Below are 21,962 nucleotides of genomic sequence, written 5' to 3' on the forward strand. Positions count from 1 at the left end.
AAGTAAAGTTCACAGAAAAGTCTGGCAACTGACAGCTCAAGCAGTGCTCCCACATCAAAGGCTCGGTGCTTTCACTGCAGTGATGCACTGATCAAATGACTTTGACCTCTTCGAAATCACTGAATCCGTTTACTAAGTCAACGGTTGTTGGAATACGAGAAATTGCTAAGAATCAGCGCACCGATATACAGCTAATGACCACAACAACTCTCAACATAAAACGGGTTTACACAACCTGCTAATGTTGACAGCAAGACGTTACTCGAGCATATTAGCTCATACCCGTGCATTCAATAAGTGGCATTGCGAGCAAATATAAATGAAAATGAACACACTGATCTTCCGGAACTTTAAAGAAAGACAATTTTATAAACGAATAACAGTAAAACAATACCCATGTTAGAGTATTTAAGGACATTCTTATCGTGTCTGAAACACCAGTAGAGCTCTTCACCTCTCACAAATGCCCCAAATCGTACAGGAAAAGGCTGGATAAGAAATGTGAATTAACATAAATTGATGAAGTAAAACAAGTCTGTAATGACTGTCATTACACATTAAGGGTCATCCACTAGCTCATTAAATCGCCAGTTTTATAAGGGATAAGAAGGGACACGAGAGACAGGCAGGGCGGATGTAGAAAGGAAATTGCGGAACTCTATTTTTTACAGTTAGCGATTTCAAGCCGATGCTAATTATGTGTAGAACCATCAAGATGGCGCTGTCCAGGGCTAATTCGTGCAGGAGGTATTTGTTGTTATTAGCCCAAGATAATGTAGAATTTAGGTTACCGGTGAGTGATCTTTTACATCTCGCTGTTTACTGTTTTCGTTTAGTTGCAGTGTCTTGATTTTTTAATTAAGAATGTATGTTTGAAAAACCATGTCCTTTGTTTTTTAAATAATCATACATAAATTAATTTACACATTACCAAATGCTGAAAAAAATTAAACTGATATATATATGTGTAAAGGTAATTTTCGGATTGCAGTTAAAGCATACATTTCAACTGTCCACGAGTTTCAATTAAAGTTTAGCTTTGTCCTCCTTCCTAAAACTGGTGCCTTTTGGGGAAATGGTGGTGAGCTGCTACACTTAATAAATAATGACAATAAAAAATTGTGGGCTTAGTTTGCTTCATAAAATGTGTATTAATTCACATTCTTTTATTCTGTCAATGTGTCAAGTTAATAGTACTAGTGTTTTAAAAGTGCTCCTGATTTGACCCTGATACTTTTGAGAGCTTTGAGTTAAACTAGTCCATCCAGTGTACTAGTCCATCCAGTGTATTAGAGTGCATAGCTCTCAACCTTCCATCTCCAAAATGAGGAACACCACCTTTCATAATGTGGAACAAATGGGCAAAAGGTGGAACATTCACCCCAAATTCATCTGTGAAGCTCATAGGATAGTTAAGATGTGATATTATATAATAATGCTTTTAATGATTCAGTATGAGTCAGTTATATTTACCATGGATATCAAATTAAAAACTTGCTAATGCTAAATGGGTGACAGACCCTTTCAATATGGAACTTCGAGGAACATGAATATTTTAAGACCCCAAATGAGGAACATTCCTTGTAAAGAGGTGCATTTGAGAGGTATTAGAGTGCACTGTTCCTTGGACTGACATACCTTTTGTCACTCATTCTGAAGCTAATATTCCATATTCGAATCAATTTCCCAATGCAGTCCCACCTCACATTCAAAAATATAAGCATCTTTATAAAGTTTGCCCCTAGGTGCTGCATAGGTTCTTAGGTGTTTACTAAGCTAACAGACACAGGGGTCTTTTTAAGCCTAGCCAAACATTCCAAATTCCTGACGAGTTCTGATACCTTTGATAAGTGTAAGCATGAGCCTGGGAGATGAACCATTTACAGGTTACCTGATTGCATCAGAGACATAGTTGCCAAACCAGGGATGAATTTCCATTTTCCCATCCAATTGTCCAAGTTGCACTTGAATTGGATTAGGTAGAAACTCTGCTTCACATGGATGGGGAGCCTGTTCCATAGACAGGGTAGTCTCTCGGATACATACTTATCTCTCCAGCAGGTCCTATTTATATCAGTGGTAAGGTTTAACTCTTTAGAATGGGTAATAATGGTACTGTTTGTTTTGTGGAAATGCAAGAGTTCCATCAGAGTGGGGTCTGACAGTGCTCTGTATGCCAGGCATAGCTCTCCCCTCAAAAGCTTGTGGTAAACAGAATACAGGGATAGGGCATTGAGGTGGTCTGTATAGGACATATTACTTATGCTCTGTATTCTTTTAGTGAGAAACCTCTGTGGACATTCCTGTTGTTGGATATGTCTGGTTGGGTACATACCAAAAGGGGCATTGTACTCAATGATATGTCTGATGAATGTGGAATACAGTGGAACAATGACTTCCTTGGACTTAGATGCCATACCTTTGTGTATAAGTTGTGCAACATAGATTGATTTTCTCATCACTGTAGACACGTTATGATCAAAGGCTAAATTACTATCTATGTGTGTCCCTATGTCCCTGACTACTGGGTTAAGTCTAAGGAGTGTGTTGCCAATATGATAGTTACCAGGGATGGATGACTTCCCAAAGGATACTATTATGCATTTTCTGGCATTTAGTTTTAGTCCATGACTCTGACACCAGTTGTTTGTCTGTGTCAGCCCCTCCTGGAGAACATTTTTGTCAGTGTGAGATTTAATGACAGCTCCTAATTTGCAATCCTCTGCAAATTTAGTCATCCAGCGACCACTGACATTGACCTTGACTTCTGAGAAGTAAATGCCAAAGAGGAGCGGTCCAAGGACAGATCCCTGTGGGACTCCACTTGTGACTTTCCTCTTTGTAGAGGTGGACTCCCCAGTTCTAACTTCATGGGTCCTGTCTGAGAGCCAGTTGGCTATCCACCAGGTGACATACGGGTTTGTACCTAACCTCATGAGTTTGTCAACAATGCCCGAGTAGGGCATTGTGCCAAATGCCTTGGCCAGGACAAGGTAGGCAGTGTGAACGATTTTGTGTCATCCTTTGCTTTGATGACATTCTCAAACAAGTCCACCAGATTGAGTAGGCATGATCTGCACTTTACGAAACCAAACTGGGTTGGGTCCAGCATCTGGACGTTTACTCTATCTCTGTTGATTATCTCCATGATAATTCTTTCCACGGCTTTACATATAAGACTAGTGGGAATTATGGGTCTGTAGTTTCCAGCGTCTGTAGATGGCCCACCTTTGTGCAGAGGCTACAGTTAAATAGTAATTCCAGAGGCCCTGATAGGTAATGTTTCATGCTGTTTAGACGGCATCCTGGGATATTGTCTGGGCCCATTGATGCAGTGTTCTTGGTCTTAGAGAGAGCGTTAAGGACCTGTTCCCTAGTGATAGTAGGGGGAGTTATATTTGATGATATTTCCTGAGGAAAAGTTGAGGGGGAGAGGAGTAAAGTTGGAGCTGAATTTATCAGCCAGGAGGTTTGCTATATCGTCTGTCTCAGTAAAGGTGGCACCATTTACAATGAGCTCTGCACACAATTGTGTATTGCCTTTGAGGTTGCGGACAAAGCTAAAGAATGTTTTGTGGTTGTCCTTGGCCTGGGAGGCCAATCTTACCTCAAATTTAGCTTTGCTAGACTTTATTTATTCTCTGAGTTGTTTGTTTAGTTTAATGAGAGTGCTTTTATCCTGCTGGGTGCTGCACCTCCTAATTTTTGCCATGATTTTCTTCCTCCTGTTATACATCCGATTGATTTTGTGATTCCACCAGGGTGGCTTGTTTTTTTCAGTTAGTTCTGTAGTTTTTCCTGGAGGATACGGCTGCCTCTATACAGCTATTAACATGCTTGCCCAGGGTTTCAGTTAACAGTTCTGCATAGGCAGAAGTGTTCTCAGGGTTTATAGGGGCTTGACATTTTGCCAGGTTCTCACTTAATAGCAGGAGGTTAGCCTTAGAATAGTTCCTGAATATTCCTAGTTTAGGTGGGGGGGTCCAGGTTTTATTTTTACTTCAAAGGAGACTATTTTGTGGTCTGCGAAGGCATTACCCTAGGGAGTGTGCTGCACTCTCCCATATTAGTGAGGACCAGATCCAGTATTGTTGCACCCCCTGGTTGGTGTATTGACTGTCTAGTCCAGGGAGTTTGTGTTTACAAAATCCAGGAATCTCTATGCATGTACGTTTGATGTCATATAGGATTCCCATTTAATAGTGGGGTAATTAAAGTCACCCATGAATATGGTATTGGGTTGGATGGTTAGTGTTTTAATAAGTTTAAATACATGGTATGTGTCTCCTGGGTCATAGAGGGGGACCTATAGCTTGGAAGGAAGTGGTATTGGATTTTACCTATGGTGATTTGAACATGGAGCAGTTCAAGTGCATTGTCCTGTTTAACCAGCCTTGAAGTATATTTTTGCATTTTTTCAACTATTGCCCTTTTTACGGAAATGCAACAAACATTTGGCCACAAATCCTGGCATCTGATTAGCATAGAATTTGAATACCAAATAGCTCATAACTGTTCCAGTAGTAATGTGGGTTATTACTTAGCAACAGATGTCTAAAAATAGTGATTGGCAAAATGGGCTTTGTATTAGAACACTACCCCACCAGATGCGCAGTAGCAAGGACCACCCAAACACCATCCAACACCCTACACATGACTATTGTTTGTGTAAGTCTGAATAAACATAAGAAGACCTTCGTCAGCAATATGAATATTCAGAACATTCAATTGTACTTCATTCAAAATAGTTGAATGTGCACGTTGCTGTAACTGTGCAGTAACTGACCTGAATGCAAATACATATATATATATATATATATATATATATATATATATATATATATATACACACACACACACACACATACAGAATGTCTGTCGTCAGCCCCACAAGGGCATCTTTAGTGGGTGTATGTCATTTTCTGAAGATACAGAGAAACAAGCCAGTAGAACAGCTGTCAGTGTTAAGTAAATAAAAATTAATAAAGTGAATGCCATTCATTCAAAATTGTAAAGATTAACATTTATTCCTCTATATTTCTCAGACCATAGCTGTGCGGAAGCTAAATGTTGCTTACAGATATTATGCAACTGTAAGCACTGATACGCAACTGTAGTTATTGGTAGAAAACAGCAGTTTTTAGGCTACTTCTGTAACGTGGCTCGCATAGTACTTGACATCAAAACTGATGCCCTGCATATCTCAGTTTGTAAATACATACTTGGTAGAAAGCACTAATTTAATCGTAGTATACAACGTGACAATCAAGTACCAAAGTATGCCTGTTTTGGATAGTTATGACAAATAAAACATTTGTCAAGAAATGAACAATTTCAGTAAAATGCATTCTGATGAAAAGGAATTAGTGTATGAGTGAATTCCATTATTTACTGGTCTGTAGCCACTGAGTCCACAAGTACTCAATTTCCACAAAGCAGTGCTAACTTGGAGTTGGTATATTTAAGTAGCAGGGGTGCTTGCCCCCCTGCAAAAGCGATTACTGTACAAAACTACACTACAAAACTGATTTTGGTTAAAGTACACTGTGCATTAAGCCGCTACCATAATTGTGCCTGCAGAAAAACATCAACTTGTGTATATTGAGTATTACTGTGTATAATGCTGAGTTTGTGCCTGGCTATGAATTATGGACTGTCCTTACATGTTAAAAAAAAGAAAAAAGGAAAGAAGAACTCCCCCAGCAAGAACATTTCTTGAACGGCACAGTACGACCACACAATGAATATTCATGATAACAGTTGCAAATCTGCATGTCATCCATGATTACCATGCCACCTCACACACCCTTACAATGTCAGTCACTTTCGCCACACCCATTTCTGTGCAATCGCAGAAATGCCATTGGGGTAGTATTCTAATACAAAGCCTTGCAAAATTCAGTGAAACAATGTTATTTATTTTTGCTTCTGAAAAAGAAAGATATAAGAAGTGTGTCCTCTTTAATTAAACTATTGTTGCCACTAGTATGATTGTCATGCAGTATGGTTTTCTGTGTACTAGAAAGCTTCAAAAATCAAGAGGGGGCGGGGTCAGAAAATTGTGTAAAGAGGTAAATAAAACCTGAAAATAGGGACATAACTCCAAAAATTAATACTGCATGTGTAGAGGTAAATCGGTCCCAAAATAGGAGCATTGTGGACTGGTTGAGGGGTAAGACTGTGGCTAGGCTAATTGTCTATATACATTAATTTTGCCGGTACTAGTGAAGGCAGATATACAGGTCTTAAGCTCTTTGTTATTGCTTATGATACATTCCAGAAAATGTTTATTGATTTGAATAAACCCTTATTGGCCGTCTGCAACTTTTTAAATTTTTTGTGTGCATAGCAGATAAAATTGCATTTCTGTATTGGACGTTCTTTGTTAGCAAATGGAAATATACAAATAAAGCTATTTGTTGCTGGTCTAATGAGCAAAGTTTTTTACAATGTTATATATTATGAATGGGAAAAAAGAAAGACATGCACTCACTAGAAATTGGTACTTCTGCTGGTGCATACATACGGTAACTCTAATTAGGGCAGTGTGTAGCATCGTCCTGGGATATTTATTAATACACAATTACATTGACAATGATTTAAAAAACGTAAGTAAATTGACAATGCTAAGTAACTGCTTTAAGTAAATAACAGCATTGCACATTATAAGTGCACATATTAGAATCTGTTTTCCTTCTAGTAGTTTTAATGCTGTTAAGTTGTTTTTGCAGAGAACTGTTCCTTTCCTTCCTCATATTTACATATACCAAACTTCAAGATATATGTACCTTAGAGCAGGGGAAGTAAATGTCAATGCATTGTTGTTGAGTTGCTTTAATGATGCTTACTTGCTCACTGTTGCACATTAGTTCTAGTATAAGTTTGTTTCCTTCAGAAAAGACTTAACATTATTACAAGGAAAATGGCTACAGCTGTGCATTTAGTGTGACTGCCAGTCAGATCAAACTGAACTAAGAACTGATCAGATTTGAAACTTGCATTATCATATTAAAACTTACTGAGGGCCATTCTGCCATTGGCCTCATGCATGTACCTTTTCATCATGCTTTTATCATCTTTTCCTTGGTATCCAGTACTACGTTTAAGGGTTAGTCTTCAGTGTATCCAGCAGTTTTAACTTGGAATGACAACAGTATCTTCTGTCAACAGGGCAAGCTGTCAACTCTCCCTACCTTATCAAATGTCATTCCAGGTTCATGTTTTTACTTTTATGACTGTTGGATGGTAGCATTTCTTTTGCTTACACATAATGCTTGTTGGAAGTGCAAAATAATTTTTCAATGTTCTTCAAAAAAGAATAGAGATTCTTTCTTGACCATTAATTTGATTACCCCTGTCACACGGTCCATTTCGTCCTGTAACAGTCTCTGTTGTCTGTCTTTATGAAAGGATATGTTTGCTCCAAAAGAATGTCTGTTTCTTACTGATACAATTCTTTAAATTTACTCCAGATACTCCCTCCCATTACCCATAAACTCTGCTTTCTGTTGTACTTAATGTTGGTTGATTTTCCACAAGTTTACAGTGAATGGCTTCCCAGTATACAGAATTTGGCTTCCCCCATCAACTTGCTAAGATTAACATATGTTCTTTGATTAGTTATTTTGATTTGTCTGTTAGGCTCAGTTACCCAGTACCATTTTTTGGACTGCCAGCACTGAATAAAAGCTCAATCCAGAGATTAAGTTTAGTCTGGGGACGACTACGTTATAACCTTGCTGTCTGACAAGATAGCTTTAGAAAGCATAGTATTACAACAGAATTCTGTAAGGTACACCACAGTGGCAGAGGCATCCTTCCTTGAATGTCTTTTTGCCATTTTCCAAGGTTACCTTTGAGATGCCCTGTCATTACTTATTTGTTTGCATCAGGCAAAGCACATCGAATAGTACTGCCATATCATCAGGAAGCCAGGTTGATTGAATTAGTATATTCTGGTGGCCAAGATGTTCACTGACTAGCAGCAGCTTCTTCCAGCTCTGCCAATTCTTCTTATTTCTGACAGGATTTAAACTTCAAAAATAATCCATTTGGACTTTTTATGGCATTTCCTGACTTCTATCAACTTACTTGTGGATTGTTTTAAAAAAATATTTACTTTACATGAAATTTTCCTGTCAAAATCTTCAAATATCACATTACAACATCTCTGCCTGAAAGATGAGTTATACCAAGAATAATTCTTCAGATTCTTCTATTAAGAAATAACTTTTATCTTTAACAACTCTATAAGAGATGTCATTGAAACTTGACAAAATGGACACAAAAGAAATGCTCAAAGCAGATGAATTTAATTCATAAGGAATTACAACTTCAAAAGACTCCGATATCTGACATAGAACAATCTCTCACAGATGTGGATGGAAGGCTTCAAGAAGGAGAAAATAACATAGAGTTCCTTCTGAAACAAAACACATCTCTTCAAAATAAAATTGATGAATTAGAAAACAGGTCTCGCAGGAACAACCTACGGATTTTTGATTTGCCAAGCAACATAGAAGGAAGTAACATGGCAAGTTTTTTAACTACATGTTTACCAACTGTCTTAAATCTTCCTGAAGCCCTTTCATTTGGGATAGAAAGGGGACACAGATCTATTGCTACACCTTCTAATAAAATCACTCCTAGATCTGTTATCGTGAAATTCATGTCTTCACAAGATAAAGAACTAGTAAAACTACATGGTCTAAGTCCCCTTTAAGAATAAATGACAGTACTATACATTTTGACAATGATTATTCTTCTGCAGTTATGGTTAAAATAAAGCTCTTTTTACCTTTTAATTAAGGAACTAAAAAAGAACCAAATAAAGGTACACCTTCTGTTCCCAGCCAGACTAAAACTATTTCTCACAGAGAGAATTAAAATCTTTGATGGTATTGACCCTGCTGTATCATACATTAAAACACACAAATTAATTGACAAACTTGAAGACATGGAATGGAACAGCTCTTCATTAAAGAGAATTGCAGAGAATAACTCCTGGAAATCCTCAGAAAAAAAGAAACTCAAGGACAAATAACCGTTTCATTTTACTATTTTTTTTCTTTAAGCCCTTTTAGATTTTCACCAATATGTTTCACAGTTTTATCCTTCTCAAAAACTCATTTTACTATTATATCTGTGAATTATAGATTGATTAATAAGATAAATAAGGTAAGTCCCAGAACAGTATTTCAGTTCAAATAAACTGTGAATGCTTGTTGGGTAGTTTAAAATAATTAGATAATTGTGCTTTTGGGAGGGGAGATTAAGAGGTTCAATGCGTTCGTTTTGAATGTGCTAATATTAATGTAATATGAGCAGTTAGTTTCTATGTTGTGCAGTTGTTAGAACTGAGTGCCGCAGCTGATGTCTGTTTGCTTTTATACATTGTATTTCATTTGCTGTCTTCGCTTGGGTTCAAGCATTGTTTTTTTTTTTTTTCTTTTAATAATGCTTTTGATGTGATAAATGTTTGAGCGATGGCTTGTGTTGACTGTTTGGTCAGTGTTCCGAGGTTCGCAAGCACTATACAAGCTCAATTCCATTGTTTTTTTTTTTTTTTTGTGTATATTGAGAGGTTCCCACTAAAAGCAACAAAAGTAAGCTTTAATTGGTACTGGAATGATGTCTCGAGCATTAGAACTTCTATTTTCAAAAGAAAACTGGTTTCTGCTCGCAAAGCCGCAAATACATCTCAGTAATGCAAACTTTGTCCCCTGGAGGCAGGAACTGAATGGAACCTTCAAACGTTACTTGTGATACTCTTCATAGTGATCTTCACAGTAATATAAGCTTTGAAGAAGCATGTAGGCAAAAGAAAACATAGAAGTGGTGCTCTTTGTTGTTGGGGCAGCAGTTATAAAGAGTGCATACAATATTAGAATACGCTCAATAGTGGGGAACTAACCTTTTTATGCATGTTAGTTAAATGATGTTGCTTCTTTACCAGCATGTTTGCTCATCCATTTAATACTCTCTTTTTGTCTGTTAGTAAGCAGCAGCAAAAGTAATGTCATCATTGCTTTATTTATTCACGTGCATAGCATCTCTTTTAAAGTACAGTACTATATATGTTTACTGATCTGTATGTTAATGCATTAGAGTAAAACAATGTAGTGCATCTTTTTCTGTGCTTCATTTCCAAGGTGTGTGGTCCTTTCAGTTCAGTCAGAACATCTATAAGCATGTAAGGCAGTCAGAGACCATCACCACACATTACAGGGAATGATATAATGTAATATGTTTTATTGAAATGTATCACTTTTAAAAAATTGGCGAGACAGGAATTTAACAGGACTTGCTTTTAGCATGGAAAGTAAATTGATGAGTAAACATGCGAACATATAGTAATACTGCAGATGTAAAGTATGAAAGAAGAAATATGTCTTAGATGTATTCATTCATATTTTTAACTCTAAACTATAACTCTAAACTATACAACTGCCTTGTTTGGTATCCTTTTATGTTGGGTAAGCCAGTTATAGATATACAACTGTTGATGGAGCATTTGGAAAAAAAATATGTCTTAGCTGTATGCATTCATATTTTTAATTCTAAACTGTACAGCAGCCCTGCTTGGTACCCTTCTCTGTTGTAAAAACAGGTTATAGATGTACAACTGTTGTAGGAGTATTTGTAAGAAAGCAAATTCATTTTCTATTCTACAGTTTGCTAAAACCAAGTGTGACTGTCCTGCAACACGAATATAACATGTTTTACTACTGTTTAAAAAAAAAGAAAGGGGAAGGGAAAAAAAATGATATTATTAGACAGAATACTACAACTATTAATGTTTTATTGCAGTTTTATTGGATCTGATATGAAATTCATATTTATATTATAATGTACTGATCTTTTATTGTCTTGTAAGAAAGGAAGGGATGACCTAGTAGAAATTGTTTTAATTTAATTCCTATTTACTTGCTAGTTCATCTTATCTAGTAAGAGACTAATTGAGTATGTTACATTGTCCCAAAACATCTTTTAATATAAAAAAAGGAAGAATAGTGAGTGTAACAGTTTTGCTAATCAGATTTTGACCTATATACTTAATTTCATTCTGTTTGGAAAATATATAGCTAAACAAGAGAATAAGTGATGAAAAAAATATCATTAGGAATTTATTTATCTTCCTCTACATTTATTCTGTTTTTAGCTGGTTTTGAACCATTTAAATACATGCTTTTGTTCCAAGGTTGTATAGATTATATTCAATCATTAAAAGGTTGGAATGTGATTGGCTAACTTACATTTACTATATTTTATATATCTTCACATTATACATTACATTTATATTATTTTCTGATTGAAAGTTAACAGCTTTAAATTTTGGTTTATGTATATTTTTTTATATATAAAAATAATTAAGATTATATCTACATTTTAGACAACATGTCTTGTTTTGATTAATATAGTCTTTTATCTTGCTATACATCCACTATACTCATTAACAATTTTGTTCCATCCACAATATACTCAAATAATCATTAACACTTGATTCTTTCTTTTAATGCTTTCCATGATAAGTGTTATTTTCAAACTTTGATTCCTTAATATATTGATTTATGAGTTACACATAACATTTTAATATTTCTTGCATTTTGTCACAAAATAAAAATATGTATAATTTATCATGGTGGGGAGGAATTTACTGTTGTTGGTAAGAGGGTGGTTGACTCAAACAGTACCATGTTTGAGTTAGGAGTCTTTTGAACTCCATGAAGGGGGTAATGGTGAATATAGTTGTAATTTATGTGTATATAGTTAATATATGTTATTTTTTGGTGTCTAATATTTCAAGATGTTTAACTAATACATTAATCTTGTATAATTTGGATCACAAATCTGTTAATTCCTACTTAATTACAGTAAGAATATACACATATACGAACACATATAACCATCTAAAAGATCATACCCTAGTATACATACTTATCCTTTAAAATGTCTTCATTAAAATGTATTTCTATAAATATTAATGGATTAAATAATTGGCTGCAAAAGGGGGAATTTATATAAATATTTTAATCTTCAATTCTAATGTTTTTCTACAAGAAACACATTTACTAAAGGAAAGACATACACAGACTCAATAATAGGAAATATTCTGTATTATCTAGTTCACATTATCAACAAAAAAAAAGAGATGTAGTTATTTTAGGGAACAATTCTCTCCCTTTTACTAGAATGATAAATACATACAGTGATGATAAAGTTATGCGGATTAAATAATGACTGTAAAAGGGGGAATTTATATATTTAATCTTTTCAATTCTAATGTTTTTCTACAAGAAACACATTTACTAAAGGAAAGACATACACAGACTCAATAATAGGAAATATTCTGTATTATCTAGTTCACATCATCAACAAAAAAAGAGATGTTATTTTAGGGAACAATTACATCCCTTTTACTAGAATAATAAATACATACAGTGATGATAAAGGTATGCTATGTGCCAGCACTTTAGAATTGAATAAAAAATACACATTCATTAATATATATTGGATTCCTGGGATTGGTTCTCATACTGTCAAACAACAACTAGATCAAATAGTACACCTCTCAAAAGGAAACATCATATTCGCTGGAGACATTAACTGTATAATAAATTAAAAATATTCTACTGCTTTTAGAAAGAGGTTGATAACTTCACCTGTGAAAAATTTGATTGGATTTACTGAATCATTTCATTTTAGAGACATTAATGATTTCGCTGACTCAAAATCACTTTTTTATACACACTTCTCCCCAAGACATGGCACATACTCTAGAATTGATAGAATCTATATCTCAAATCATCTAATTAATAATATACAAAAAGTCAAAGTTCATTCTTGCCCATTGTCCAACCATAATGCAATAGTATTTGAACTGTCCCAGCACTCAGATTATATCCCTCAAATTAGAAGAATACCAGCATATTTGACTACTTTAATTGATTTTAAAGATTTTATTGTTTCTGAAACTAAGAATTTTATTAATATTAATACAAACGAATGTACATCTGTTTATATATATCTGGGATGCTCTTAAAGCATATTTATAGGGGAGAATAATTAATTGGTACAATAACAAAAGCAACTTTGGGGAAAAAAAATAAAAGTTCTACAAGAAAAAATTGACTCTTAAATTACAAAAACAGATAACTAAATCCAGTAGAACTAAATAAATTAATACCATAAATAATAAATATTTAGAAATCCTCAATCATAAGACCAAGATTAGTTTAGAGAGATTTAAATTTATAACATTTTCTACTAATCCTAAATCATTAAAGAGATTAGCCACCAAAACTAAGAGGTTAAATAAGATGCATCATATTAAAGAGATATTTTCTGAAAAAAAGAGGTTGGTAACAGATCTGGGGGATATATTAATGGAATTTAGAAATAATTTTACCAAGATTAATTAAAATTCAAATGTATTAGACTCTAAAATAAAGGTAAATTCTTTTATTAAAAGATGTACTAAAAATAAATTATTGGAACAGCAAGTTAACACATTAGATAAACCCATCTTGTTATCTGATATCAAAAATTGAATTAATATTTTAAAACAAAATAAGGCTCCTGGTAATGACGGAATCATCCTAGAGATATATCAATTACTTCCTAAAGAGTCACTTCTCTTATTACATCAAGTTTTTTTCCCAATGTCAAGAGCTGTTTACAATCCTTCCCTCTTGGAAATATACACTCATCTCTCCTATGTTGAAAATGGATAATGACCCCTGTAAATGCTATTCATATAGACCAATAGCTCTGTTAAATATTGATTATAAAATATTTTTGTCCATTTATACTGATAGACTTAAGAAATTCCTCCCTGGATTAATTAACAAAGATCAAACAGGTTTTAATAAATGGAAACATCTTTTTTTCACAATGGAAGAAAAACTTTCAATTATCAAAATGATCATTCTACCTAAAATTCTTTACATAATTCAACCTACTTCATTAACTTCCCCCAAAAAATTAAATAATTCATCACAGTGATTTTGAAATTTTTATTGCAACCAAATTCACCTAGAATATCCATCGCAAATTATATGAGGGATTGGTCTTTAGTAGGTATAAGCCTTCCAGACTTAGAATTATAATCTATCAGTAATTAAGACTTTCCTACTGTTGTTAAATGAGAGCTATTTAGCGAAATGGAAGAAATTTCAAGAAGTCCTTTGTTTTGACACTGAGTGAACCAATACTAGTAAACTCTTAATTATAAATAACCCATTTATATGGATATTGAAAATTATTTTTCTCTAAATACACTTCCCAGTAATACATCTCATTATATGAAGCTCTTCTTAAAAGATTTTCGAAATTATATATACAAAAACATGATGTACAAATATTAGACATTCATTTTATTCCCTATTGCATTCAAAAAGATGTTGTTGTCACTTCCAATTTGACTAATATTCTCCCATTAAAGGAAAAAAACTAAATTGTTGGTTCCAATTTTTGCAAGATGATAATTTAATAACACTAGAACATCTAATTATACATTTTGAATTAAACAGTTTTGATTGGTTACAACTTCAATCTCTTAGAACGTTTTTGTTTAACAAAATGAATTCAGTTCCACAAAATTCAAGCTCTCCAATTCCTAAATTAATAAAAATGTTCACCTCTTTTATTCAACAAAACACAACTATTAAATGTAAACTATCAATAATATATAAAATAATTAATATAGAAACAAAAAAATATTCCTGATAGTTACTGGACTTACTTAATCACAACCAGTAATATGATTCCTACAGAATTAGATACAAAATAATAATTTTGGAATCATCCAAACTAACTACCTCATCATTAAGATGGAGAATATATGCTTGGAAATTTATGAATAGAGCTTTCTTCACACCACATAAATTAGAATTGATTACCAAAGATACGGTATTGTGCTGGAGATGTAAATCAGATTCTAAACCTGGCTGGTCACACATATTCTATGATTGTGTAGTCTTAAAGAAATTTTGGGAAAAAATCAACAATCTTCTTCAAGCTCTTTTTTACAGATAGATTCGTCTTGACCAAATCTTTGGTTTTATTCAATACTCCAATCCCTTCTTGTATTAGAAAAATCAAATATCCTCTTTTATGGTCTGTGTTAACAACAGCTAGGAAAACAATAACTAAAAATTTGAAATCTGAACACACACCTTCGTTTGCAGAATTCAAAAATATTCTTTCTGAAGTCTGTTTAGAAATGTTGACTATTAAGTCAAGAACTACTAGAACATCCTATTCATATACTATGTGGTCTGGTCCAATCTAGAGAATATTCTAAACAAAGATCTGTATTTTGTTTAATGTAACATTATGTTTTTCTTTTCTTTTTTGATATATTGTAATACTGTGTTATTTAGACACTATGTATATACTTTGTTTCCTTTTACTATTATGTTTTCTTCTTTTAACTAATAATCAATTTCTTCTTTGAATATATGTAAACAACTTATATTGTTATGAAACATAATAAAAATTCTTTTGAAAGCAATGAAAAAAAAAAAAAAAAAATAATTAGTACATTCCCACCCTACATATACTCCAATATTTTATCTGTAAAGTTATTTCTTCTGCCAAGGGGTTTTGAATTTCATAAGCCCATGTAATCATATTGCTTTGCTGCTCTTTGCAGGGCTAATGGAGGATCAGTAATTGTGGTTCAAAAACTGCTTATCAGGCAGATCTTCCAAGTCCACTACAAATCCCAAGATTACGCTTTTAGGTGTGATGTGTCTAATCCCTGAGTGTTTTTGCTTTTTGCTTTTGACTGTCTATGCCTGCTGACTGAGCTTGGGTTGCAACAGACTATGGTTAACAGACCAGCCCACCCACTTGATAAACAAATAGAAAATAAATATTTAAGCACAGCATTTGACAAACATTATTAGCTGATGTGTACCTAGACTTTATTTTATTAGTGAACAATATACATCCACTTCTCTTACTGTTGTTCTATTAGTTGGGATATCTTGATCCTTTGCTCTCTATTTTTTTATTTGTAAGAGTGATGCCCTACGTGGTAGATGACTATTGCCTTGGTATTTGAGCCGATATAAGAAACATTTGTATTCCCTCAGTCCTATAACATATCATGCCTAGACTCCTACACCTTTACAGCCTATGCCTTTCCAAAAATATGTTTACTAATGAATAGAAAGACACCCTGTCTAAAGCTTTACCCAGAACTGCAAATCCTAAGGATATCAAGGCCTTTAATAAAAATGCAGTACTTTTTACAGTGCAGAAAATACTAGGGAAAAAAAACTTCTCACAGCCAAATGACTGCATTAATAACAGAACATTATTTTTACTCACAAGCATAGATTTTCGTCTGGCCTTGGTCTGGTCATATCCTTCTCCACATGCTGACAGATGACATACTGCACAATATGGACAAGGGCCACCTTATAGGTGCCATCTTTTAGACCTCAGCAAAGCCTTCAACATTGTTGATCCTGTAGCTCTACTCAGTACCCTTCTAAGAGTCGCAATAAGTACTGACTTCCTCCCTTGGTTCAAAAACTTCCTCACACATAGAAGTTATAACTCCAAGTAGGAAAGTCCTCCTCATCCATCCTCATAGAAGACAATAGGCTTTTCTCCAGACTTAAGCTTGGTTACATGCTAGGTTTATCACACGTGTCATATTTGTAATTATAGCTTCAAAAATGCTTGAAATTGTAGTCTTTGAGTACTTCTAAGATAACTGCACAATGATCATACGCTTGATTAGAGGTCTCCCAATGTTAAAACAGAAACTGTGAAACAAAGCCTCTAAACACTTTCCATTGCAATGCCTGGACGTCAGCAAAGAAGAAATTTGAAAAAAAAAGAAAGGAGAAAATCAACCAGAAAAGGTAAAGAAAACTCTGACTGGGAAGAATCTTGCAGCTGCTCAGGAAAAAGCAGTTCAACTTTCAGCTTTTGAACAAGATATAGTTTCAAGTATTCTATAGGGATATACTCAAAAAACAAGCCAAATTTAATCATAGATGTTTAAAATAAGTGAAACCATAAAAGAATGTATAAAGCCACATAACAAAAACTGGATAAATAGAAAGAACCTTTAACTAGCTATTCAGAGGAACTAATAACTACAAAAATCAGAAGCTGAAATGAAGAAAAGGCCGGCTGAGAATGAAGCTTCTCAGAAAGAGTTTTTTGATAAAATAGTAGTCAGAAAACATGGCTTACATAAAACCTGAGATTTTCTACCAGAGAAACTGGAAGGAACAGATTGAATTCATTTTATGGAAGTATAGATAAAAAACTGGAGTAGTGTTCCATAGTAGGATTTATGGATTGAGGCGGCTCATCCTTAGAATTCTCCAAATTTGACTATAAGAAAGCAGACACTCCTGAAAGCATTGTGACAGAAGGGAAACATTTTAAAAACTGAGGAAAACAGAGCGTTTGTTTTTGATTATCCAGTGTACACCAGGCAGAAGAGAACCACATTTACCCCAGCAGTCATTGAATGTTGAGAGGCAGGTATGAGATTCAAGCTGCTGTATCCAGCTGTTTTCAGAATATTTTTTTACTGGATGATCAAAGACATGTTTTGATGCAGATCAGGCTAATAGGGAAATAAAGTTTATCCAACAAAAAGTGAGAGAATAAGCATAAGGGGACATGACTTCTCAGTCTTCTGATAACAACCACCCACAGAGAGAGATTTTGCTAGTGAAGCTTTTTTCATTGGTCCAAAGGAGAATGCTTGAAAAACAGAAAAAAAAGTATGAGCTGACTAAAAGAACCAAGCGTACCTTAGATTTGAACCACAGACTGGTGCTGTGAGATGGAGATGATTAATAAGACCAGCAACATTTTGAAATTAGTAAATAAATGGGATAATGTAGTGCATCAGTCTAACTGGCGATAGGAATAGACAAGAAAAATGTGCCTTTACAAGATGAACAAAGACTGGAATGTAATTGACTGTTACATTGATGGGTAGATTGTGAAACATATACCCCACAGTATTATGTTTAGAAGGGTACTGAATGCAGTTTTGTTCTTAATGATTTTTTATACAAATAGGTGTATATTGTATGCTACACTTTACAAAACTGCTTGATATTATATCTCCAGAGGTATTTAAAATGTAAGGACAGGGGAATATTTGACATATGCAATAGTCACTGATAAAAGAATAATGCAAGGAAGTACTTTTTCTTGGTTATAAGATATTCAGGCTTTACATTGTAGTAAGGGGAAGAAAGGCCAGACAGAATCAAATTAAAGTTAATATAATGTTGTGCTCGTTGGCTGTTGGGGGATATAGAACTGTTTTGATTACGTTTTAAGTAGAATCAAGATAACCAACTCTATAAAAACATTGGAAATTCAATTTATGTACTTGGTTTAAGCTATAGCTAATTTGTTTTGTTAAGCAAATAGGCATGAAATATATGATAAAATGATGAAAGACACACACTGTAATTGCCTTAATATTGCTACAACTGAAGTGCTCTAGGTTGCACTGCATCTGAAGTGTTTGTATGTTTTAGCTGCTTTTCTGTATATATATACTTCTCTGTTTCTTTAACTAAATAAGCTCTGCAAAGTTGTTTTATTGCATCCCTGCCTGTATTTCTGAGTTTTTTTGAACTTTTAAAGTTTATTTTTGCTTAGTTTAACTGGTAGGCTACACACTCAAGTGTGCTAGCCGAATTAAAGCATTTACTGTGTTTCTGTACCTAATTTCTGCTACTTTGTAAAAAAAAAAAAAATCCTTGTTTCCTGCCTTTACTGAACTAGAATAGTCCAGTCTTCAGGTATTGCTGATCTCTGGGCTGTGTCATAGTTCCTGTGTTGCCCATATCCTTATTTGGATAGGAGGAAGCTTCTTTGTTCACCAGTGAGAGTGGGGAGCTCTGAGCAGCCTATCTGTCCCTTGAGGAGTGGTTCCAGCCCAGTGACCTGTAGCTTATTGGCCGTTTTGGGCCATTTCCTATCTCTTTCTAACCCCCTGCTTTAAAGCCAGCTTTAGCGTGCTTTTGCGCTTGTAATTTAAAGTTTGTCCTGTTTTTTGCATTTACCTGTTGAGGCTACACACTCAAGTGCGCTAGCCTGTGTTACATATTTATTGCATTTTTCTGCTGTTTGTTGCAAAAAAAAAAAAATTATCCTTGTTTCCCATCTTTCCTGACCTAGAGTAGTCCAAATACAGGCTTTGCTGTATTCTGGACTTTTGGAAAGTTCCTGTGTTGCCCATTTCCTTTCTTGGATAAAGGGAGGCTTCTTTGTTCAACAGTGGCAGTGGGGAGCTTAGAGCAGCTTATCTATCCCTGGAGGAGTATTCCCAGCACAAGAATCTGGTAGTCTGTTGGCCATTTTGGGCCAATTTCTAGCTCTTTCAAGTCCCCCTGTATAAAACCCGCTTTAGACCGGCTTTGCGCGATTTTGTGCATAGCGCAGCATCGGGCAGCGCCGCTTAATTGGGTTTAAACCATTCTCGGCTCCACAAAGTCTGCTCTTCACTTTTTCCCTTAGAACTGATCTAGTTCTCATAATAAACACCCTATTCCCACTCTAAAGCCTGGCACTTGCTCACTAAAGCAATTATATAAGTCAGCACTAAAAATTAAAAGCACTACACCCTCACTAACTCCCCTTGAGTACTTTGTTCCCCATTGGCCCTTTTTTTCAATTATAAAGGAATTCCCAATACTATTCTAGCATGTCCAAAGGTCAGTTATCAATCTCCTCTCCGGTCCAGCTGGTGAATCTGGGAATCTTGAGGCAATGTTACAACTGCCTCATGTACACAGACAACCCTCTCCTCCTCCCAACAAATTCCAACACATGTGAGAGATGCAACCATATAGCCAAACTGGAGGCTAAGCTCTCTCAACTCAGTACTGGCATAACCAATCAGGAGGAGAAGGAAACCACACTCACTACAATTCCAGTCTCACATAGACTTACCACGACAGCAAACCAAACACATAAACACACAAAAACATACTCAGAGGCTCTAAATAAAAATCTGCCTAAGCAGCAGAGACCTCCAAAGCAGACACCCAAGCAACCGCTACCCCAAAACAAAACACGTGCAATACATAGCTCACAAAGCCAGTGTGCCGAACAGTCACAGCCCTTAAGGCTAAATAACACACCTGATACACTTGTAATAGGTGACTCTATCATCAGGCACACTGACGTCCCGCTCACCAAGCTGAACAAGGAGAAGGTCACGGTGAGCTGCCTGTCGGGCGCTAGGATCCGCAACATAACACAAGCACTCAGGTCACTCCAAGGCAAGTACAAATATGACTCAGTCATTGTCCGTGCTGGTGTGAATGACCTGAGACGTACCTCCCTGGACTACATGAAAAGAGACATAGAGGAGCTCTCTGAGCATGTAGCCCAGGCCGGTATGACCCTGACTTTGAGTAGCATCTTACCCTCACCAAGAATGATGCCACAATATGAAGACAAGATGATTAATTTCAACAACTGGCTTAAGTATTGGTGTCATTCAAAGGGGATCCAATGCCTGTCTGCCTGTGATGACATGCTCGACAAGCCATGATGCTTCGCTAGGGACGGCTTGCACCTGTCACCCCTGGGCTTTCGGATATTGGCAAAAGCTCTTGCCATCCCCATAGTGCCTTTTTTAGGCAAGGCTCAAAAGACAAACCCACCTCCATAGGTATCACAAGGGATAAGAAACTAAGAGTAATGCTACTCAACGCCAGAAGTCTAAACCTCAAGATGCATGCACTCAAAACTCTCCTTAGCATGGAGAACATCGATATCTGTGCAGTAACAGAAACCTGATTCAAGACTCCCGAGAGCACCCCAGCACTACCACGTTATACCTCATACCATGTTTTTCGGCCCCAAAACTTGGACCGAACCACAAAAGGAGGGGGAGTATCAATATTCGTCAAAGATACCCACACCTCCAGGTTGGTGGCACAGCACGAAGCATCAGAGACTATCCATGGGCAACTAACAGTGGGTAAAACTGCCTTCCAGTTTATAGCCTGCTACAGACCACCCTCCCAAACCCAGGAACCCCACTCGGCCTTCCTGAGAACACTGGAAAATATGAAGGTCTCTCCAAACACCATTATATTGGGCGACTTCAACTACCCTAACATAGACTGGGAGCATTACTCTAGCTCCAACACCCTAGCCCGAAGGTTCTTATAATTTATAAACTCAAATGCTATGGAACAACTTGTTGCCACTCCCACAAGAGGAGAAAACATACTGGACCTGATCATCACCAACATGGAGACTCTATGCTCCAGACCAGAAATGTATCCCTCACTGGTAAGATCAGACCATAAACTAATATCACTAGATATTCACATCCCGACCCCAGCCCCTGCCCAGAAAACCACAGTGAAAAACTTCTCTAAAGCAAATTTCACACTCCTCAAAACCGAGGAGGAATCCTTCAAAGCCCCCGAGCCTGTGGAAAATACGGCCCAGACCGCAGAATCCTTTATAAACGCATTCTATGAACACCTTCAGGAATGCATGGATTATGCAATCCCAAATAAAACCAAGACCCAATCCTCCAAAGTTAGGCGTCCTGTCTGGTGGACCCCAGCCATAAGAAAACTATACAATAGAAGGAGGAAGCTACTACATGATGGAGCAAAATCACAAAAAGGGAAGGCATCTCTGATCAGTATTAGCAAAAAACTACGGGCACTCATAAAATCGTCAAAGGCCATCTTTAAGAGAAAAATTGCACAGGACACTAAGGATAATCACAAGGCTTTCTTTAGTTATGTGAGGAACCTGGGTGGGATTCCCAGATATGCTCAGAATTAGTCCAAAATGACAAAAAATACACCGAACCCACAGACATTGCCAACATCCTAGCTGACAGGTTCAGCGCAAACTCCCCCCCTCCCCACCAAAAGGGCAAATATCTATCCCAGCAGAGTGCTGCCCCCCTGACATCTCAGATGCTC

At 35.8% G+C, this 21,962-nt stretch overlaps 2 protein-coding genes across 3 annotated transcripts in view; one reads left to right on the plus strand and one right to left on the minus strand.

The window, feature by feature from the left end:
• The window catches only part of LOC122795694 (actin-binding Rho-activating protein-like), a 119,379-nt gene extending 118,782 nt beyond the window's left edge, over positions 1–597 (minus strand). Inside the window, exon 1 of one of the 2 annotated variants that reach the window (XM_044064002.1) lies at positions 395–597. The gene's annotated coding sequence lies outside the window, so the exon portion shown is untranslated. Of the gene's footprint in view, positions 142–394 lie in introns of those variants that run through there. The other variant, XM_044063994.1, reaches the window with a different exon arrangement.
• A 10-nt stretch (positions 598–607) lies between these two features.
• TRMT11 (tRNA methyltransferase 11 homolog) overlaps positions 608–21,962 on the plus strand; it is a 587,167-nt gene continuing 565,812 nt past the window's right edge. Inside the window, exon 1 of the mRNA XM_044063974.1 lies at positions 608–793. Coding sequence (XP_043919909.1) covers positions 689–793 — 105 coding nt within the window. The 5' untranslated portion in view covers positions 608–688. The remainder of the gene's footprint in view (positions 794–21,962) is intronic.

The sequence above is a fragment of the Protopterus annectens genome, chromosome 1.part0 (genome assembly GCF_019279795.1).
Source record: "Protopterus annectens isolate FY-2018-M chromosome 1.part0, PAN1.0, whole genome shotgun sequence".
NCBI classification, from domain to species: Eukaryota; Metazoa; Chordata; order Ceratodontiformes; family Protopteridae; genus Protopterus; species Protopterus annectens.